Below are 20715 nucleotides of genomic sequence, written 5' to 3'. Positions count from 1 at the left end.
AGGTATTGGGGAGATGTCCGAGGTAGGTTCTTTACACAGCGAGTGGTGGGTGTGTGGAATCCACTGCCAGCAGAGGTGGTAGAGTCAGAGTCATTAGGGACATTTAAGCGACTCTCGAACAGGCACATGGACAGCTGTAAATTGATGGGGTGTAGGTTATGTTGATCTTAGATTAGGATAAGTGGTTGGCACAACAGCGTGGGCTGAAGGGCCTGTACTGTGCTGTTCTGTTCTATTGCTGGCCCAGCCAGCAATACCCACACCCCGTGAAAACATAATGGCCAGGTAATCTGCTCTTTTGATGCTGTTGAGAGATAATTTCACCCGGGGATATCTCTGTTGCAGACAGAGCCTTGGTTTTAATGACTCAACTGTAGGTGGGAGCCCCAGCAGTGAGGCACTTTCTCTCTACTGCATTTGGAGCGTCAGCCTGGAATTTTGCTCAAATCTCTGGATTGGGATTTGATCCCAAGCCTCCTCACTCAAAGACATTAATGTCACCACTCAATCACGACTGACACCTTTAGCTGTGAGTAAGTGAATTAACATTAGTCACTCAAGTTTTTCCAAGTGTGCTAAGCATTTATGATGGTGGAATTGACTGGAAAATAGCAAGGTTCAATCGGGATTTCAGAAAAATTTCTCAGGGCCTCAAGGAGAGCTTGATAAATACTTGCTGGGCGCGATTCAATGAAAAAGGTTCAGAGTTGGTTTTGGCACTGCCAGGTGCCTGGGTGGCAGTGCCAAGATGTCCTGGTGCCAGACCGAGTGCCAGGATACTGCCCTTCCCAGAGTCTGACCACTCAGGCTTTCCAATGGCCTGGAGACCCTTCTCCCAGGTGCCGTTGCGACTGATCCACATTCATGTGGACCGGTGCCACATGGCGCCTGTGGTGTTGGGTGTTCTGAGGTACAGATGAACCAACACGGTTGTATTTGGTACAACGCTGTTTTATTTCAACTTGCTATTTACAGTTCTGTCTTGGTACTCTGCACGTGGTGACTCCCTGTGTGTGATGTTAATCAGGTCCTGTTCTTGTTCTGGTCTCCAGATCTACTGGCCACCAGGTGTCGTGTTTTTTCTCTTATACTGTCTCTGTCCTTGTCTGTGATTGGCTGTCGTGTTACGTGTGCTGATTTTGTCTGTTGGTCTGTCTATCATGATGTGTGTGTTTGAATATCATGACAACGCCAGGTCGAGGCATCGCTGGGGAGGCCGATAGTTCCTGAGTCCCGGGAGAATGCGCCCGAGACATAATTAAATGAGCCATTTAAATATGCTGATTGGGATCACGGCCAGTGAGTGCGAGATCCAGATTGCAATGTCTCGCGAGGTTCGGTTGAATCTCACTGGACGTCTCAAGCATTGTGAATCCTGCGAGAGGCTTCATCTCGCGATTCAGCGGCCTTATTGCATCAACAAGTCGGGCGCGAATAGATCGGTAAATCCCACTCATAGATTCATTGTGGTTTATTTATTCCAAAATATAAAACAAAAATTATTATAAGAGATAAACAGATTAGTAACCATGCACAATATACTAAGTGTAGAGTCACTGATGTGTTTAATAACATGCCCCACCCGCCGCCTACCCAGCTCCCCGATGCTCCCATTCATCGCTTCCCTCGCTGACCCGCTTGCTAACCGCCTGTCCTCCCTCTTGCCATATCTCATTCTTGCCATCCCTCCTGCTCACCAACCCCGCTATTCAGTGCCCATCCCGCTCACTGCCTCTCTCCCTTTCACCAACAGAGAACATAGAACATGCAGTGCAGGAGGCCATTCGGCCCATCAAGTCTGCACCGACCCACTTAAGCCCTCACTTCCACCGTATCCCCGTAACCCAATAACCCCTCCTAAACTTTGTGGTCACTAAGGGCAATTTAGCATGGCCAATCCACCTAACCTGCACGTCTTTGGACTGTGGGAGGAAACCGGAGCACCCGGAGGAAACCCACGCAGACATGGGGAGAACGTGCAGACCCGGTACAGACAGTGACCCAACGGGGAATCAAACCTGGGACCCTGGCGCTGTGAAGCCACAGTGCTACCGTGCTGCCCAATCTGACCGCTCGTCAACCTTCCCTCTTGCAGACCCACCCACTTTCCGGGGACCGTGGCCATTGCCCAGAGAGCCAGATGGAGCCCCACATCATCACTTTTCACGAAAGCCCACTGCGTACTGTTCCACTCAGTCACTTACAGACCTTCACCCAATAGCTAAGATCCTAGGGACTAAACTCCCACTCACCAAGACCTGCTGCCGAATCTCTGGGGAGGCAGTGGCCAATATAATATCCATTTTTACTAACACCTCTTCATTCATTCATCACTGGATCCCAGGTAAGAGGTGTGTGATGGCGGTGTAGGGGCCAGGGAGGAAGGGGCTGGGTAGCAAGGCCCCCTCCCCTCTGGATGTTGGGTTCATCGATCAGGCAATAAGTGCCTTTGAACAAGGGACTGTTCCCTGGGAGCTCACAAGCAACAGGGTTTGCTTGTCATTCTTCCCGCATGGAGCTCCCCACACACCACTGTGGGAATACCAGCGGAATGAGGTCCTCATATGGTTTCAATAGGTGGTAGGATGGAAAGGCCATCCATGAAACTTCCTGACCTAATGAGGGTGCAAGCAGGAAGGTGGCCGTGTCCCCACTCACCGCTACCTCACCTGATGAAATGACACCTGCTACCACACTCAGCAAGGCGGGTGGGCACAACGTTCCGCTTGCCACATCTCCATCTCGGCCACTGGTCTTCTTCCCAACCCTCCTGCTTGGCGACCCACCCCGTTACCCTTGCTTTGAGCGCGGGCCTATGAGAGGAGTGACAAGATGGAGAAAAGGATTGAAGGGGACTGCAAGTGGGAGGTTTGGGAATGAATGCGGTGAGCAGGGGAGGGTTGATGAGCAGAAAGACTAGTGCATCATGGCTCTTATGGTCTTACGGCGAACACCATTGGTTCATCATATATCTTCACAATCCTGCGATCTACTCACATTATTCACTGAGTGAGGTAGTTTCTTTAATTAATTGTTTTTTGTATGTAAACTCCAGAAGTGAACAGCATTGCATGTGAAACCCTAGTCATAAACGATAAAATCCAATTCAATCATTTTACTTCTATTTTGACATGATTCAGCTTTTTTCCTTTAATTCAGGAGCTGTGTGAGACAAGCTTGGGTCTTTAAATACCTGCAGGAGGAAAAGAAGATTGGAGGAGGTGAGGAGTACCCCTTCGTTTGATTGAGACAAAATAAAAGATTATGACTTCTCTTAATTTTAACACAGTGAGGATTCATGGAAGAGGAAGCGCGTCTGAGATTTGATAATGGGATTGCTCACTCTGAATCTTGTCCGCCCATCAATACTGTGTTCTCTGACTGACAGTGATTGGTGACATCTTAATTTTAAAATTCTCAGCCTCATTTACAAATCCCTCCATGGCCTCCCTCCTCCTCCAGCCTGGCACCCATCCAAGGTATCGGTGCTTCTTCATGAGTGTCTAGCTAATCTCCAATTTTAACCACCCCACCACTGCCTTCAGTGCCTAGGCTGCAGGCTCGGGATGTCCCTCCTTTACCCTTGCTTCTTCTCTGTTCCCTCCCACCTTAGAACCTAACTTCTGTCACCTGGCCTCATATTTCCTTACATGACTGGCTGTCCAGTTTTGTTTAATAATGTGACTATGCAGTGGATGTTTTATGATATTAACGTTGCTCTACAAATGCAAGTTGGCTTTGAGTGGAAAGTCGAGAGGATGAATGAATACAATACTATGGAGAAAATACTGGAAGACAACAAAGCTTGTGTTCGAGGGAGTTTCAAGGCTGGCAGGAAGGAAGGAATAAGTAGCTAGCAGAGACCAACCCTGCTCTTGCCTGGACTAACTCTAATCCAGAAAAGAACTTCTCGGGCCATCTAAAACAATGCGGAAGCTGGTGACAACCAATCAGAGGCTTTACTGGTGAAACAAAATGGAGACATAATCTGCCATATTTATAAAAATATATTTCACAAAGTAGGAAACAATACAGGGGTTCCTCTGATGTACAATACATGGAGTAAAATAATTGAAACGTACAAGTAAATAGCATTAAAGCAACGTATAAAATTAATAAGGGCTCTTTTTGTGTGCGTAAGACTATTGTAATATACAATATCTACTCTGAAATGTAATACTTCCCATTAAAAATTGGCAATGCACGTAGTTTTCAGTGCTGTTATCAAATCTGTGTGCAAGATCTACCGTGCATAGCCAAAGTACATTTTTCAAAAAGAAAAGCCACCAAAGTAAACAGTAGATCTATATATACAGAACAAAAAACATTTTTTAAATCATTTTCTTTTTTTTTTGTTCAAATTACACAGTGAAGCACAAGAAGCACATGTCTGACACCGCTACTGTACTGTGTAATGAGTGTGTATCTAAAGGTTTGGAATTCAAATATTCACATGTTCTCAGTTCCAATCCAGCTCTTCCACTTGGCTCCCTGTCAACGCACGAGTCGACCTGCGCATTCTAGTACTGTACACAGCCTAAAAATGATCATTGTCACACGTTTTCAAATCATCTGCTCCCCTGCCAAGTTCACATCAGGAGTGTCTCAGGTATGTTTTGTTAATATTTGCACGTAACATGAAAGATTGTTTTTTTTTCTCCAAAAAGTCCCAAGAAAGATTTGATTGTTTGCTGTGTGCACAGGTGTGTGTCATGTATCCTTGAGTCCCCTACCTGAGTTGATGTTTTGTTTCTGCCGTCGTCATTTGCCACCCATTTTTAGATGCGCACTTTTGGCTGGAATGGACATGGAGCATGAGCACATTGTGAAGCCTAAGGGCACTCTGTTAGAGCACACTGTGTCTACTTGTGTGACCACCAATCACAAAGAAACACTCGATTACACCTCAGCTAATATTACTGCAGGGGGAAGGAGCTGGTATTGGTTTCAAAGCTTTATGATGTCCTGTCACAGCTATCCCCTTCATTTCCTTTGGTTACTTTCACCAGTTCCGTGATAAAGACATTGATATTGCTTCACTTTGGCTCGGCTAGATCTTGGTCTGCAATCAGAGAAAAGCCAGTCCACGGAACCGTGTAGGAAGCACTGTAATATCCCAACGTGACCTCCGCTTGAACGTTAGTCTGTACAAGAACCAGGAAACCAAAACCTGCCTAAACAATCAACATCATCCACACTCCACAAGAGTAAAACACTCATACAATCTGCATTTTTTTTTAGTTCAATATTACAATAAGCTGGACTTCAAAGATGAAAGGAGCTAATGTTGACTGAATCTAAAAGACTGGCCAGCTTATCCATTGTTAATAATTGGCAACCCTATAATTATACACCACTGTTCCTTAAAATGTTGGGCAATTGTTCATTCCAAGTTGGAGTCAGGTTTCTCTGTCACTCTCTCCAACTGCGTACATGTCCCCAAGTTTTTTAAACCGTGGGCCCCACTCCTTGAGGTAGTCAAAGTTCTGCTCCGAATCTGTTGATGTCGTTTCTAGCGAGCTGAGTGAGCCAGCTATTGATCCTCTTCCTTCATAGCCATAGATCTGGATGGAATCATAGGGAGGGGCCGTTGGATCGATGTCGGCATCGTGAAGCCTTACGTTAATGAATTCATCCACGTCAACTCCATTAGGGACGGGTGGGAGGCCTTGCCTGGGTACGTACTGCAGGTCAGGTTTGATGTCCTTCCGAGGCAAGAATCCATTGAATCCATCAGGGTTTTGTAAAGTGGCAATGTCAAACGCTTCCGTGTCCTCTTCCCCACCGCCTTCATCGTCATAGCGAATTATGTTTTCCCTCACATCTTCATCATCCTTGATTATAAGAGGCTCATTCTTGTGCCTTCTTAAAGTTACAAAGAGTACCACAATAACTGTGAACAAAACATAACAGCAATTAATACAAGAATGTACCACACCAATCCAATTGTTGTTTGCCTTTTGTCTACATCCCCCCCCCCCCCCCCCCTCCCCCATCTGTTTCCTTTTTACGACTCTCCTGGAGATTCTCAATGTTAATGAACTGCCCGGGTAGGTGGTGGGGGAAAATGGAATGGTTAATCTTCAGAAGCAATTGGATGGATTTTGAGTTTGTGGCTCAAATAGGCCGCAGCTGCTCATGGAACAAGCCAGATGGACTGCAAGCTCTTAGAATGGATTGAGATCCTTTCATTTTCCATTTTGTGGTTCCACGGATGTTGGAAGCCCTCAGCTATCTTTCCCAAGTGCCCATTCTTCCACATGGGAATCTAAAGAATAAGTGTTGGCATTGGTTCTAACATTGAACTGGAGCCCACGGTCAACGCCTCGGTGGCCTGAACCCTTCGGGTGGCGGGGTCTTGTTTCCCACCATCCGAAGAGTCGGCGGGGAACACACCCTCGCCGGCACCCGTTGCATTGCATTCAATTTACACTCCAATGGATGTTGACTGGCTGCAGGCGGGACTTCTGCCCTCTCTCAGGGGGATATCCCGCTTTAGAGAGCTGCTGCCCAACCCACAACATCGCAGCAGCGGGCCGAAGTGAAAGTTCTAGAAGGCGTTGGAGTCTAAGTCCATGACGCCCAAGCAAGTTCATGGGGTCCCAGGACTAGGAGGGTAGAAAGGCCTGGGGGCGGGGGTGGGGGGGGGGGGGGGGGGTGGGGGGTGGTTTGCAACGGTAACAATCAGGGCTTTGGCGGATAATGCAAAGCGTTGGGAGGCCTGGAGGCCATCGGACCTGAAAATGGGATGGGGTGGGTGTGGAGGGGGTGAGTGCCTGTCCTCAGAATGGGGCTGCTGATAGAGGTGCCCAGCCCACCCTTCCCACCAGATATGTTACTTAGTTGTATTTCTGGCATCCTTCACAGAGGTTCAATTGTCCTTCCAGCCAAAAAGTTGAGGCATGGTGGGAAATAGCCCTTAAGCAGCCATCCATTGGTCACTCAAGGGCCTCAACTGGGGCAAGGGAGGACTTCTCGTTTCGAGGTCTTGCCTGACTCAGCGTAAACTTGCTGTGTTGTCAGGGTGGTAGAGAATCAGGAGGGAATCCCATCCCTTCGCTTTCATACCCCTCGCCCCCTCGCCCCACCCAAAAACTCACTGGCAGGGGATTATCAAATTCTGGCCTAAGTTTCTTTGAAATAGAGCGGCAGGATCTTTTACGACAACCTGAGAGTGTAGATGGCGCCTTGGTCTGATGTCACATTTGATAGGTGGCACCCTGACGGTGCTGCACTCCCTCAGTGCTGCACTCCATTTGAGCATGATCTCCAAAGTTAGAAGTGAGTGGGTTGTCACTGCCCTACAGATGATAAATCCAACACCACTGTTAACATAAGCACGGCATGCTGAAAATTCATACCTACCCAGGAGGAGGATAATGCAAGCTAATATTGCTATTAAAGCACCCATGCTTAATCCGATGGGCAAAACGAATGCTTCCACATTGCAGGACTGGACGCTCCCATCAGTGCTGCAACCACAGACCCGGATGGTGAGTGTGTTGGTGCTGCTCATGGGAGGTCTCCCACTGTCTGAGATTATGATGGGCAGGAAGTAAACGTCCTGTTTCTGTCTGCTGAATCCACTGTGTCTTGCCAAGATACTGACCGAATTATCTAGGGGCGGGGGGGGAGAGAGAAAAAGAATGAATGAAAATCCAGGCCATGCTTTTTCCATCGCCACCCCAACAGTTTTCCTTTATGAAAATGAAAATGAAAATCGCTTATTGTCACAAGTAGGCTTCAAATGAAGTCACTGTGAAAAGCCCCTAGTCACCACATTCCGGCGCCTGTTCGGGAGGCTGGTACGGGAAACCTGATGTCTGGTCTCTATAGAAACAGATCAAAATCTTACACCACAAATTGTATTTTGATAGCACCTTTAACATGGTGGGTGCTCCAAGCCACATAAGGAGTTATCAAGACAACTAAAAAAAAGAAACACCTGCATTTATTCAGCACCTGTCACGGCCATAGGACATCCAAGAATGTTTTGCAGCGAACAAAGTACTTCTGAAGTGTAGGGCATGGCCCAATGGCCACGCTGTGCCCGAAAACAGCTTGTCTCGGCCTATAAAAGTCGGGAGACGCCACTCCCGGGATGTACTCGGCTCGCAATGACTCGCAATCCAGCGAGAAGATGCAATGTAAATCACGCCCATTGTGGGTCTGATCACGTTTTAGCAAATCTGCCTATTAGAGCGAGACAGCTAGTCTCACCTTAATGTGCAGTTTCTCGAGGGACCCGAGGCTTTGGGATCTCCTTCACCTTGGAGACCTCTGGTCAGTGCCGTTCAGCACTGGTCCCCACAAATGGGGAATAGATAAAATGGCACTTGTGGGGGTCTCCCAGGGGATCGGTCATCCCCAAGTGCATGCCCTTCGGGCAGGGTGGCACCCTGGCACTGCTTGTGCCACCTGGGCACCCTTGCAGAGCCATCCTGGGACCCTGGCAGAGTCTGCTGGGTGCAAGCCTCGCACTGCCAAGTGGCCCAGGTGGTACTGCCAGCTGGCAGGGACATTTCCAGTGTGTCAAGGTGGCATTGGCAAATGGGTGTTGATGTCGGAGCGGGTGCAGGGGGAGGCCAGGGACCCTTGAGCGGAGTACTTAGGTGTAGAAAAAGGGTCTATGTGCGGCCTCGAATGCACGCACCCTGCTGAGGCCCCTTATTTAACATGAGTGGTGTTGTCTAGCCATGTGTTTCTCTAAGTGCCGTGAAACACGCGGCCAATCACGCTCGCTGTAAGACGTTGTTCTCTTTTAGTTGAATCGAGCCCCATAGTGAATGTTGTTGTGTAAAAAATGTGGCAGCCAATGTACACGCAACAAGCTCCTGTAATCAGCAATGTGACTTAGAAGACATCATCTGTTTTTGTGATTTGAAAAATATAGGCCCGGATGCTAAGGGAAAAGCCACAGTATCTTCTTCAATATAGAGGCAATGGGATCTTTTACATCCATCTCCAAGGGCAGGCGCAGCCTCGGTTTAAAGTTTCACCCGTAAGTCTGCACCTCTGACAGTCCAGCATTTCCTCGCTACTGCCTGGATTTCTGTGCTCAAGTCGCTGGGGTGGGACTTGAACCCTCAAGAGATAGGTTTTAATGTCTTAAAGGAGACAAGGGAGAAGTGGAGCAATTTAGGGAGCAAATTCCAGAGTTGAGGCCCTCGGCAGCTGAGGGTGGCTTAAGTCAGTGCCATTAGAAGATAAAGGATGAAAATGAGGAAAAATAAATTTGTACAATAAACATCTTCCTATTTTTGGGGGGGGATCTCATTTCACAGCAACCTCCAGTTGCAGAGCAGCTAATCAGATCACCCATGTCACATTTCCTTCTGTCAAATGTTTGATTTCTTTATCACTAAAACTGATTAGAGGGTGACCAGATTAACAATGAATTCACCCGACAAAACAATCCTTTCAGCTCGTTTTCTAATAAAAATCTAATTTGTTTGTTGTCAGGCTGCCAGCAGCTAGCATGCAGTTGAGTACCCTGAAGGGGATTAGAGGGTCTCCTCTCTAACTGGAGCGACAGACTGCCCAAGGGAGATATCCAACATTTAAATGTGCCCTTGAAATGGATCCCACTCACCTGTGAAATAATTCTCTAAAACCCGTAGCTTTACTTCGAGTAAAATATTTCAAATTAAAACGCACGGCTAACGAGCACTCCTTCGACTTGATTCAAAGTCAAGTGTCTGGAACAATTCACACGGCATCTCACCATTTCAGTCAGGCCAAGGCCACTTCCTAATTGGGGAATATATTTTGTGGGGGAAAATGGCTCGGGACTAACGTTAGGTCTGAGTGTTTGGTAGGCGCCTCATGCTATATTTTTATGCCAATTTGGCCTCTTTATTGTGTGGGATGTGGGCGTCACTGGCAAGGTCAGCCTTTTTGCTCATTGCTAATTGCCCTTGAACTCAGTAGCTTCCTACACCATTTCAGAGGGGCAGTTAAGAGACAAGCACATTGCTGCGGCTCGAGAGTCGCATGTAGGCCAAGACTGGGCAAGGACGGCAGATTTCCTCACTCAGGAGGACAGATGGGTTGTTGCGACTATCAATGCTCGTTGTCATGGTCATCCTATTGAGACTAGCTTTATGTTCCAGATCTATTAATTGCACTTAAATCCCACCAATGTCTGCTTTGGTGTTTTTTGCACGTACTTTAGTCGAGTCGTTCTGTAATCTCTGGGTCAGACACTCTTAAAGTCACAGGGATTTTCCGGGAAGGTTTAGGGGTAAAATTCACCTTGAACGACAGTGCCAAAAAAAATGGACAATAGTAAATTGACGGTCTTCTTTTACACTTTGTTTTATTTTTAGTTCCAATTGTTTTGTAATTACCACATTCCGATCTGTGCCCAAGGTAACTTCCACCTCCAACAACTCGATTCCCTACTGAAAAATCAGTTCCACCTACTCATATCCTCACGGTGTTGCTCAATCTCTTCCCCCCTGGATTACAGTTAATTATCTCTTTTACTGTCTATTTCATTACGCTTTCCTGGTAAATCCGTCTATAACTCTATTAGCCTTTTGATGAAAGAATTTTCTCTGACTTCCTATCATTCTTCCGATACACTTATTTTTTGTTTTATCCCCTGCCCCCTGGGATTTGCACTGTTCAACCACAATGAACAATTTAGCTGGATCCAAACTTCATCAATTTGTTTGGATTTCTTTTATTCTGCAACCTTGAAGTCTCCTTATGTCTACTTTTCTTCATGTCTTCAATGCTTGATATCTAGTCACCTTCGTTGCTCATCTCTAACCCCCATCACCCCTGCAGGGTTCTGCACAATGACTTTGCTGATACTGCTGGTTATTGCAGCTATTTGGAAAAATTCACTGTTGGTCTATAGAAAACTTAATAGCAGGTGAAATTGGTCTTTGACAAAGGCACATGAATGGGTGATAACACGCTGACAGTCCTTTTTACACCGTTTGCCTCATTTGCTTCTCCATTGACTTTCAACAAACCCTCGACCCATTCATCTGCCCGACCATAAGATGGCTCAGCTCCAAGCTCACTTTTCTCTCTCAGGTTCCTGCACGTGTCGCCATTATTCATCCCAATGCCAATCTTTCCAACCAGCTAACTTGCCGCATTCTCATAGCACCAAAGTAGCCCCAGCTATCCCTTGCCTTGTCTCGACCTTTTCTCCTTGACCCTCTGCAAGATCTGATAACCATGACAGCTTCCTCATGACTTCCCATTTTTCTACTTTGACCTATTAGTACTGCAGGCAGTACATCATTACCAAGCCTTCTAAACAGTGAAACCAGGAGCCAGAGTTGGCCATTCTGCCCTTCGAGACTGCTCCTCCATTCAATATGATCATGGCTGATGCTCTATCTCAACACCGTACTCCTGCGCTCACCCCATGCCCCTGATACCTTGCACCATTGACTTTGAAGTCAAAATCAATGCTTGGTTTCCTTCTCGTCCGTATTTACAAGCTGCCCCTGGACAATATCGATCAAAAGCTTGGAGGAAGCTTTCAGTTGTATACCAATGACACCCAGCTACATGTCTGATAGAATTTTTGCAGCACATAAAGAAGCCATTTGGTCCACCTTTTTCTGTGCTCTGGACCATTTTCCTCGCCCCCATATGATTCCCCTGACTGTTAGAGCAGTGTCTTGGATGAGGCGCGTCCTCTTTCGTTTCAACCGTAGGAAGACCAAAGTGTGGCTCTTTCAGCCCAAAGTAAATTTCAGTTTCTTCTCACTGACTCCATCCTGGTGGTTCTCTCAAAGAATTCAGTTTCCACATCCTGTACAATCCCAGGCAGAGTGTTGAACCTCAACCCCATCCATGGCCAACAGCACCTATCTCCACATCAGCACCGCAGAACATTTACATCAAAAAAGGCTATTCCGCCCCTTGTGTCCATGCCAGCCCTTTACCAGAGCACACAAAACCAATCCTGTTGCTGCATTCTCCTGTATTGTCCTCTCTTTCAAATATTCAATCTAATTCTGCAAAGATGCAACAGTCTGGATCTCAACCAGTCCCTGAGGCAAATCATTGCACAATCCAAAAACAGTCTGTGCATCTCCCAGTAATAACAACTCATATCTATATAGCACCATGAACATAATGAAACGTCCAACTGGCACCTCACAGGCACGCTATAAAATGACACACAAGGAAATATTTTGTCAGCCGACCAAAAGCTTGATCAAAGAAGTGTATTAAAGGATGAAAGTGGGGCAGCACGGTGGCGCAGTGGTTAGCCCTGCTGCCTCACGGCGCCGAGGTCCCAGGTTCGGTCCCGGCTCTGGGTCACTGTCCGTGTCGAGTTTGCACATTCTCCCCGTGCCTGCGTGGGATTCGCCCCCACAGCCCAAAGATGTGCAGGTGGATTAGCCACGCTAAATTTCCCCTTAATTGGAACAAATGAACTGGGGACTCTAAATTTATTTTAAAAAAGGATGAAAGTGAGACCAAGCGAGATGGGGGGTGGGGGGTGGTGTAAGGAGGGAATTCTCGAGTTTATCATGACTAATTCTTCAACTGTTGGAATTTCCCTAATTACTCTATCATAACTCGAATGATTCTAAAAGTCTCTATTAGATCTCTGCATGGCAGCTTTTGATTATTTTTTTTATCTGAAAGACAGAACCTCTGATAGTGCAGCACTCTTTTGTTTTGAAGGATCAGAATAGATTATGTATGCAAGGGCAGAATTTTACATTCTCCCCGTAGGCAGATCTGTAGGCAAGGGGTGGTTGTCGAACTCTTGGGATGGTATTTCCATTGAGCTCTCGCCTTGCACCCACGGCTCTCCGAGGCGGGGTTTCCTCCCGAGTGTGGGGTGGAAGTCCTGCCTCACGCCAATTAATGGTCGTTGGATGCTAAATGGCCGCTGACATTGCCAATATCGGCGGTGATGTGTTTGGACTCCTCAATCAGCGGAAAGGAAAACTCCATCATCCACAAACTCCTGGGCCGAGTCTCTGGAACAAGGTGGAAGCTTTCTGATTCAACGGCGATCGTGCTGCCCACTAAGTAAAGATTTGGCATCGGCAACAAAATTATGCTGGGAAGTGATCTCGTAGAAACTTGGATTAACAGGATTAGACAGGGTAGATTCAGAAAGAATGTTCCCGATCGTGGGGAGTCCAGGGGTTATAGTCTGAAAATAAAGGTGAGGTGAGGAGAAATTTCTTCACCCAGAGAGTGGTGAATCTGTGGAATTCACGACCACAGAAAGTAGTTGAGGCCAAAATGTTGTGTCATTTCAAGATGGAGTTAGATATAGCTCTTGGGGTTAAAGGGATCCAGGGATATGGGGGGGGGGGGGGGGGGGGGGGGGGGGGGAGAGGTGGGATCAAGGTATGGAATTTGATGATCAGCCAGGATCATAATGAATGGTGGAGCAGGCTCGAAGGGCCGAATGGCCTCCTCCTGCTTCTGTTTTCTATGTATGTTTCTCTGTGGCACTTTTGCACACTTCTCACTGTTTCCTGCTCTCAGTCCTGTTTTCTGCCTGTATATTGCTCTCTCTCTGTCTCACTCTGTCTGATGCTCTCGCTGTCTGTCCCTTAGTGTCTCTATCTTTGTCTCGGCACCTACTCCCTCAGTCTAATTTGCTCTCTTTGGGCGTGATCTACCGGTCACATTGCTTCCGAACGGGAGTGTGACATGGCCAGTAGATGCCGGGAGATGCCTCCCCCAGGCTTCCCAATAGCCAGTACACCTTGCGAGATCGACCCAGGCCTTGCAAGGCATCGCGATCAGGATCCCGTCCACAATGGGCGGAACCAAGCCGTGCGCGCCTAAGTAGGTTTAAAACCCACTTAGGCATGCTGACCCAAGATCTATCAGGCTCCGGACCTCCCCAATGAGACCCCAGCTGGGCGACGGTCAGTACTGTCCACACAGACATCGACCAGGCAGAACGGCACCTGAGGGGTTCTCCCAGGCCATGTGAGGCTCCTGAGTGGTTAGGGACCGGGCGAGCTGGGCCCCTGGCTCTCCCCCTGGAACATTGATACTTCCAGGCTGGCACCTTGGCACTACTGCCCTAGCAGTGCCAGGGTGCCCAGGTTCCAGGGTAGCACGGCCACGATTCAGGGCCTGAGGGGGCCATGCTGATGGAAGGAGGTTGCAGGAGGGTTTGAAGTGTGTGTGTGTGGGGGGGGGGGGGTGCAGGGGGGTATGTAAGGCCTCCAGAAGGTTGGGGAGGGGGGTGAAGGGTGTTCTGGAAGAGGCGGAGTGCACCCAAAAGGGGCATTGGAAGGTCTAAAAAGGGGGCCCCTCAGCGACCCCATAGCTGGGTGTCCTCACTTGGAGGGTGTGGGCTGATGCCCATGTGTATGTGGGGGGTGAAATTGTCTGTGGATGGGAGATGTGAAGGACCCTCAAGCCCATTTAGAGTACAGGTCACCTTTTCAAAATGGTGGCCTGATCTCTGAGGAGCTGGAACCTCCTCAGCGCTCAAAATTGTGACTCTCTCTTTCACTCACTTGCTCTTGCTCTCTCTCTGCTGTTCATTTCCAAAATCCAATCCTTTGTACATTTAACTTTCACATAATTTTGATAATCAGTCGCCAAATTTTTAAAGCAAAAAAATCTCTCCCAAAGGTGATGATAATTGGTTAATTGGAGTAATTAAAATATTGAAACATCTCACCGGTGAAGCAGTTCTTCCAGTGCAATTTAGCAGAGTTTGCATCTCTCGTGACTCTCCACGGGCCATTTCTTCAAGTATTAAACTAGACACAGGGTGTTGAGTATCTATTTGACCTTGCCTGGCAATGGGAATATCAGAACAGGAGTAGGCCATTCAGCCTCCAGCCTGTTCCGTCACCACTCAATTAGATCATGGCTGATCTGCTTCTTATAAATCCATGTGCACATTGGTAAACCTTATTACGTTTAGCCGACAAAAAACAACCAATCTCAAATTTGAAATCTTCAGTTGACTCGCAGCCTCGACAGCTTTTCCTGGGGAAGAGATTACCAGATTTCATAGAATCCCTACAGTACAGAAGGAAGCCATTCGGCCCATCGGGTTTGCACCGGCCCTATGAAAGAGCACCGTACCCCTGTCCACTCCCCCACCCCATCCCTGCGACTCCACCTAACCTGCATGTCCCTAGACACAAAGGGGCAATCTATCATGGCGAATCCACCTAACCTGCACATCTTTGGACTGAGGGAGGAAACCGGAGCACCCGGAGGAAACCCACGCAGACACAAGGAGAACGTGCAGACTCCGCACAAGCAGTCACTCAAAGCCAGAATCGAACCCGGGTCCCTGGCGCTGTGAGGCAGCAGTGCTAACCACTGTGCCACCATGCCGCCCTCCTTCTTGATTGTGTGATCTTCTATTTTCAAGGGTAGATAAGTCAATTTTTCGCAACCTTCCCGCCCTTTGAGGCTGAGTGCAATTGGGGTGGATTTGTGCTCCCTGAATCCTAATCCTTCCAAAGCCAATGGGTGGAATTCTTCACCGACGTGATCCTCCGCTCTGCCAACAGCGCACCCATGTCTGTGTGGTACCCAAGGGCATGGGCTGGCCACCATGGGAAACCCCATTGGCCGTCAGCCGTACGGAGGATCCGCTGTGAAGAGAGAAACAGAATCAACGTTTCCAGCACCGTGCTGGAAAATGTGTCTGGCGAGATGGAAAATCCTGTCCCAGATAACCTTCCTGAGATAAGGAGTATCTGACTGAATGCAGTAATCTTAAATGTGTTTGAACCTGAAGTTTACTTAATTGTAGCAGAGCTTGTATCTCTTTGTAAAACAAAAAAAAAATCAAAAATAAAGGGCGCGATTTAACAGGGGGTGTTTATCGGCGCCTGCCGTGCCAAGAACGACCCTGCTATCAAATGGGATTCTTTTTTTTGGCCTTGGCGAGTAACATCCCACCGAGGTTGCATTTACCTTCATTTCCTGCACTGACGAGCTCAGATCAGCAGTACAGGAAGAGATCGCGGCGCCATTTTTAAATGCCGCCCCAATTTCTGGGCCCCTATCGCAGCCTCCGGACCCCTCCAATGCCCCAACTTACCTGTTAGGGGGTCTTCGAGCCCCCCTCCCCCCCCCCCCCCCCCCCCCCACACCCCCCACCCCACCTCATCAGGCAAAGGCACCACTGGACCCGACCACTAGCAGGACCAACCCAGCATCCAGGCACCTTGGCAATGCTAGCCTGGTACCCTGGTAGTGTCCCAGTCAGCATGGCAGTGCCAGCCATGTACCCTGGCAGTGCCCGGCTGGCCGTGTCAAGGTGCCCGGCTGGCAGTGCCAAGGTACCCAGGTGGCAGCGGGAGTGCCAGGGTTACCACTCTGCCCAGAGCCTGACCACCTGGGGGCCTCCGATGGCCTGGGAAGTCCCTCAAGGTATCGTTATGCCTGGTCCATGTTTGTCTCCCAGGTGCGGGCGTTCAATCTCGGGCCTTGGGAGACTCCAGTACCAACCACTTCGTAGTTATATCTGCACATCTGGATCGCGCCCAGTGAGGATAGGGTCCAGATTATGATGTCTTGAGATATCTCATTAGATTAGGGGGTCTGAGGCGTCCTGAGCTTCGCAAAGCCCACGAGAGGTAACGGCCTCGTCGTATCCCGAGTCAGGCGCTCGAGGCCGTTCAATCTAGCCCAAAATGAAGGTGATGCTGGAATTCTGAATTTAAGAATGGAAAAGGCTGGAAACACTCAACAAGTCTGGCAAAATCTGTGAAGGGAGAAACAGAATTAACGTTTCCAGTCAATAACCTTTCATCAGGACGAGAAAAAGTGAAGCGATGTGATAGGTTTTAAGCAAGTCGGGAAGGGTAAAAGGGGATCGGAAAGAACAAATGAAAAGGTCTGGCCCAGGGTGGAAAACAGGATAGGTTAAATGGGATAATGGTGCAAGGTAAGGGAGGAACAGGGCAAGTAAAGAAACAATTGGCAGGTCTAGAGGGGGTATATAAGGACAATATAGCTGCCATCCACAAACAAAAAATAGGGGACAGAGGTTATGGCCTGATATTGTTGAACTCAACGTAGAGTCTGAAAGGCTCTAAGATACCTGTTTATGTGGTACTGTTCCTTGAGCTCACATTAAGCTTCATTGAAACAGTGTAGGAGAGCGGGGATAGAGAGATCAGAGTGGGAGTGTTGTGGAGAATTAATGTGACAGCTGACCAGAAGTATAGGTTCGCACTTGTGGACTGACTGGTGACGTTCTACAAAGCAGTCACCCAAAGCTGTCAGTTAAGGCCTCAGCTTCACCTCCTTATGTGTCCACCTCAATGGATTTTGAGCTTGACAGGCTGTTGAGTTTTCTTCCGTCACCTTTGAGTCAGTGTCCATTTCTTTCTTCGATGTCTTGCCGCTGCACAGTGGACCCTCTCTCCCATTTCCATAGGACCAATAGACTCACTCGAGTGCCGGAGGAGGTCATTCGGCCCATCGAGTCTGCACTGAACCGCCGAAAGAGCATACCCCTGCCCTATCCCGGTAAACCCCATGCGCATTGATCATGGCCAATCCACATTACCTGCACATCTTTGTGGGCAGCACGGTAGCACAAGTGGATAGCACTGTGGCTTCACAGCGCCAGGGTCCCAGGTTCGATTCCCCGCTGGGTCACTGTCTGTGCGGAGACTGCACATTCTTCCCATGTCTGCGTGGGTTTGCTCCGGTTTCCTCCCACAGTCCAAACACGTGCAGGTTAGGTGGACTGGCCATGATAAATTGCCCTTAGTGACCAGAAGGTTATAAGGGGTTATTGGGTTACGGGGATAGGGTGGAAGTGAGGGTTTAAGTGGGTCGGTGCAGACTCAATGGGCCGAATGGCCTCCTTCTGAACTGTATGTTCCATGTTCTATCTTTTGGCACTAAGGGGCAATTTAGCATGACCAATCCACCTTGAGTGACTGCAGCTGCTCTCTCTGTCGCTCAGTTTGCTGCTGGGTCCAGGGCTGGCGGTTGCTGAATTGCCTGGAGAAAGGAGAGAGGGAGGGTGACATTTGCTGCTGCCTGGTTTATCTGAAGCTCACCGGATGCTACAGGCAGCTGCAACAGCGGAAACGCTGTCTTCACAGGTGAAGGTTTGGCCTGGCCTGGATAGAGTTCCAGCCTGGGACTGGATTTACACACTGCCTGCCTGCCTCCCTGCATTTCCATAGCCTGCAGCAGAAGGAGAGGAGGAGAGGCCGGACTGTTTGCTGCCTGTTCCATCCACCGGGCCCTTGGAGCTGGGATTGTTTGCAGTTAGCCAACTGTTTCATCTACAGGGCCCTAGGGCTTGAGGCCTCCCAGCAAACAGAAGGTTGCTGCAACACTTGGAAGGGGACGAAGAGGAGAAGAAGGTTGGACTTTATTTTGTTTTCATCTGCCGATAACGCCGAGACGGGATAATATCCATGGACTGTTTTGCTGGGCCCTTGCTGGGCTGAAGACCCTGTCCCCCACCCGCTGCTGGATTGAAGACCTTTTGGGGGACATGCCCGCAAGACTTTCCTGAAGGTGAGGCACCGGCCTGCCCTTTTGTGCCTCACCTTCCTGCTCCTCCCTCCCCTTCTCTCCCTTGTACTTGGGGCACACCGTGGTCCATCCCCCTGTGCCCCATCCTCCTGTGCCTCCCCCCCCCTCCTCCTCCCCTTCAATTACTCTCTCCCTCCCCTTTCTCCCCTATCATCCACCACTGACTAGGGAGGCAACAACGTCGCCTACTCCGGTGGTGGGGCCTTCTACAGCCACCTCTGCAAGAGTGGTGGCCTCTACCCTCCCCACTGTTCCCGGGACTAGGTCACCATTTCGTCTCATGACTCAAAAACCTAGGGTGAAGTGCTAGGCCCACCCCACCATGACAATCGAGGCCTACGTCTGTGCTATGGCCGAAGTTGTTGGCCCTTCGGCAATAGTTGCAGCCTCAAAGGTGTATGACAAAGCTGTCTTCTATTTGAGAGCAGAGCGAGCGGTCCACCTCGCCTTGGAAAAAGGGCTCGCGGTGGGCGGGATCTACCTGGGGGTGGACCTGCTGGTGGCCACTGCTGAGAGAGTTATCCTCTCTGATGTCCCGCCTTTTATTCCCACGGAGCTCCTCCTCATCCACCTCCAACTGGGGGAGGTATGGTCCAGGCTGGTACCGCTCCCGCTAGGCCTCAAAGACCCCTCCCTCAAGCATATTTTCTCCTTCCGGTGCCAGGTCTTTGTTTGCCTGGTTCGGGAGGAGGTCCTTGAAGGGGCTTTTGAGATCCCTCTTGGGGACCAAACCGACCGCATCTTCTGGTCCGCGGGTGGTGTGCGGTGCCACTCCTGCAAGAAGGTGGGGCATATTAGAAAAAATTGCCCTACTCTGACAGTGCCACTGATGGTGCCACCGCCCCCTGTACTTCCACTGGCGTGGAGGTGAGGGGACAGCCGCGAGGCCGGAAGGCTGAGAGGAAGATCAACAGGTCGATTCGCCAGCGGTCAGGATTGGATGCTTCTGACCCTCTGATCCTGACTCTCCCAGCGCCCCTGGCTACTGACTTGGGTGCAGCCATTACGCCTCACCCCACCATCACCCAGCGACACCCTCAGCCCGGTGACATTTCGCCATCGGATGCCGGGCCCCGGCGACACTTCTGCGCAGGCCCCTGTGGGTGGCGGTAGTGAGGTGTACCACCGCGAACCAGAGGGTGCTCTGCCCAGCTACAAATTCTGGAGAGAAGCATTGAGAGACAAGGACTCAGCCTGGAGGGGCCTCTAGAGATAGAGGTCTCCCCGGTGTGTGACCCTCTCCCCCGCAAACACCCAGTCCCCGAAAGAAAAGAGGCAGGGGGGATAGTGACAAAATCCCAGCAGCTGCCCCTGCCCCCCGAGCAGGGTGCTTTGGGGTTAGACGGGACCCTAGAGGGCCAGTTCCACTAAGTACAATTTAGCACCCTGGACTTGTTCAATTTCTCAGGGGAGGGGGTCAACGATGACCCCCTGCTTCTTAGGTTCTTAGCGGGTTACGGTTTGGAAGACCCTCTGTCCCAACCGCTGTCTTCGGGCACCTCTGCCACCATCCCAGACCTGTTTCCGGAGTTGTATTCGGGGCCTTCAGGTGACCAGGCGGCAGGAGCGGAGCAGGCATCTGCACCACCGCCTCCCACTGGCCCAGGACCCCAGGAGGAGCCTGAGGAGATCCCGCCTGTCGATGATCCCGGTGGCGGGATCAAGGCACGCCATGGGTTGGTTGGTGTGCCCGTGTCGCCCACCGTACTCAGTGTGATGAAGGAATCGGGCCCGGAGGGCGACTGTCCGAAGGTTGTCAGCCGCCCATTGTCGGGAGCGGAGGGTGCACATGAGGCTCTCTGCAGTGGGGTGCAGGGCTCACTCGTGCCTGACACTGTGTCGCTCCTCACCCCCTCTGGAGGACTCCCATAATCATAATTGAAGGTTCTTTTGTTTTTCTGCCTCTGCAGATAGTTCAGGCAGTGTCCTAATGGGTCCCCTCCACCAACACCCCAACTCCCTCCCTCCCCACCACCCTCCTTTCCCCTCTCTCCCCCCTCCCTTCTTTTGGTACACAGGTGAGGGTATCTGGTCTCTCCAGCGCAAAGTTTTGTGCTGTGTTTTTTGTAGAAATGTGTTGTGAACTGTTTTAATAATCAGAGTATCCCCCCCCCTCTCCCCATACCTTGGTACTGAGGGAAGAGTACCCTGTTTCTCCAATATAAAATTAGTGTTTGTACCGTTTGACCTTGTATATATTTTTACTGTTTTAACAGA

At 49.5% G+C, this 20715-nt stretch overlaps 1 protein-coding gene across 3 annotated transcripts in view; it reads right to left on the bottom strand.

Moving 5' to 3' along the window:
* Positions 1–3994: 3994 nt before the first annotated feature.
* cdh8 (cadherin 8) overlaps positions 3995–20715 on the bottom strand; it is a 271443-nt gene continuing 254722 nt past the window's right edge. For all 3 annotated transcript variants that reach the window (XM_072517821.1, XM_072517822.1, XM_072517823.1), the window contains exons 11-12: positions 7366–7617; positions 3995–5893 (exon numbers count right to left, since the gene is read on the bottom strand). In XM_072517821.1, coding sequence (XP_072373922.1) covers positions 5400–5893; positions 7366–7617 — 746 coding nt within the window. In that variant the 3' untranslated portion in view covers positions 3995–5399. The remainder of the gene's footprint in view (positions 5894–7365; positions 7618–20715) is intronic.

Source organism: Scyliorhinus torazame, chromosome 10, assembly GCF_047496885.1.
Source record: "Scyliorhinus torazame isolate Kashiwa2021f chromosome 10, sScyTor2.1, whole genome shotgun sequence".
NCBI lineage: Eukaryota > Metazoa > Chordata > Chondrichthyes > Carcharhiniformes > Scyliorhinidae > Scyliorhinus > Scyliorhinus torazame.
The sequence above is the reverse complement of the archived record's forward strand: the minus strand, read 5'-3'. Positions and strand labels throughout refer to the sequence as shown.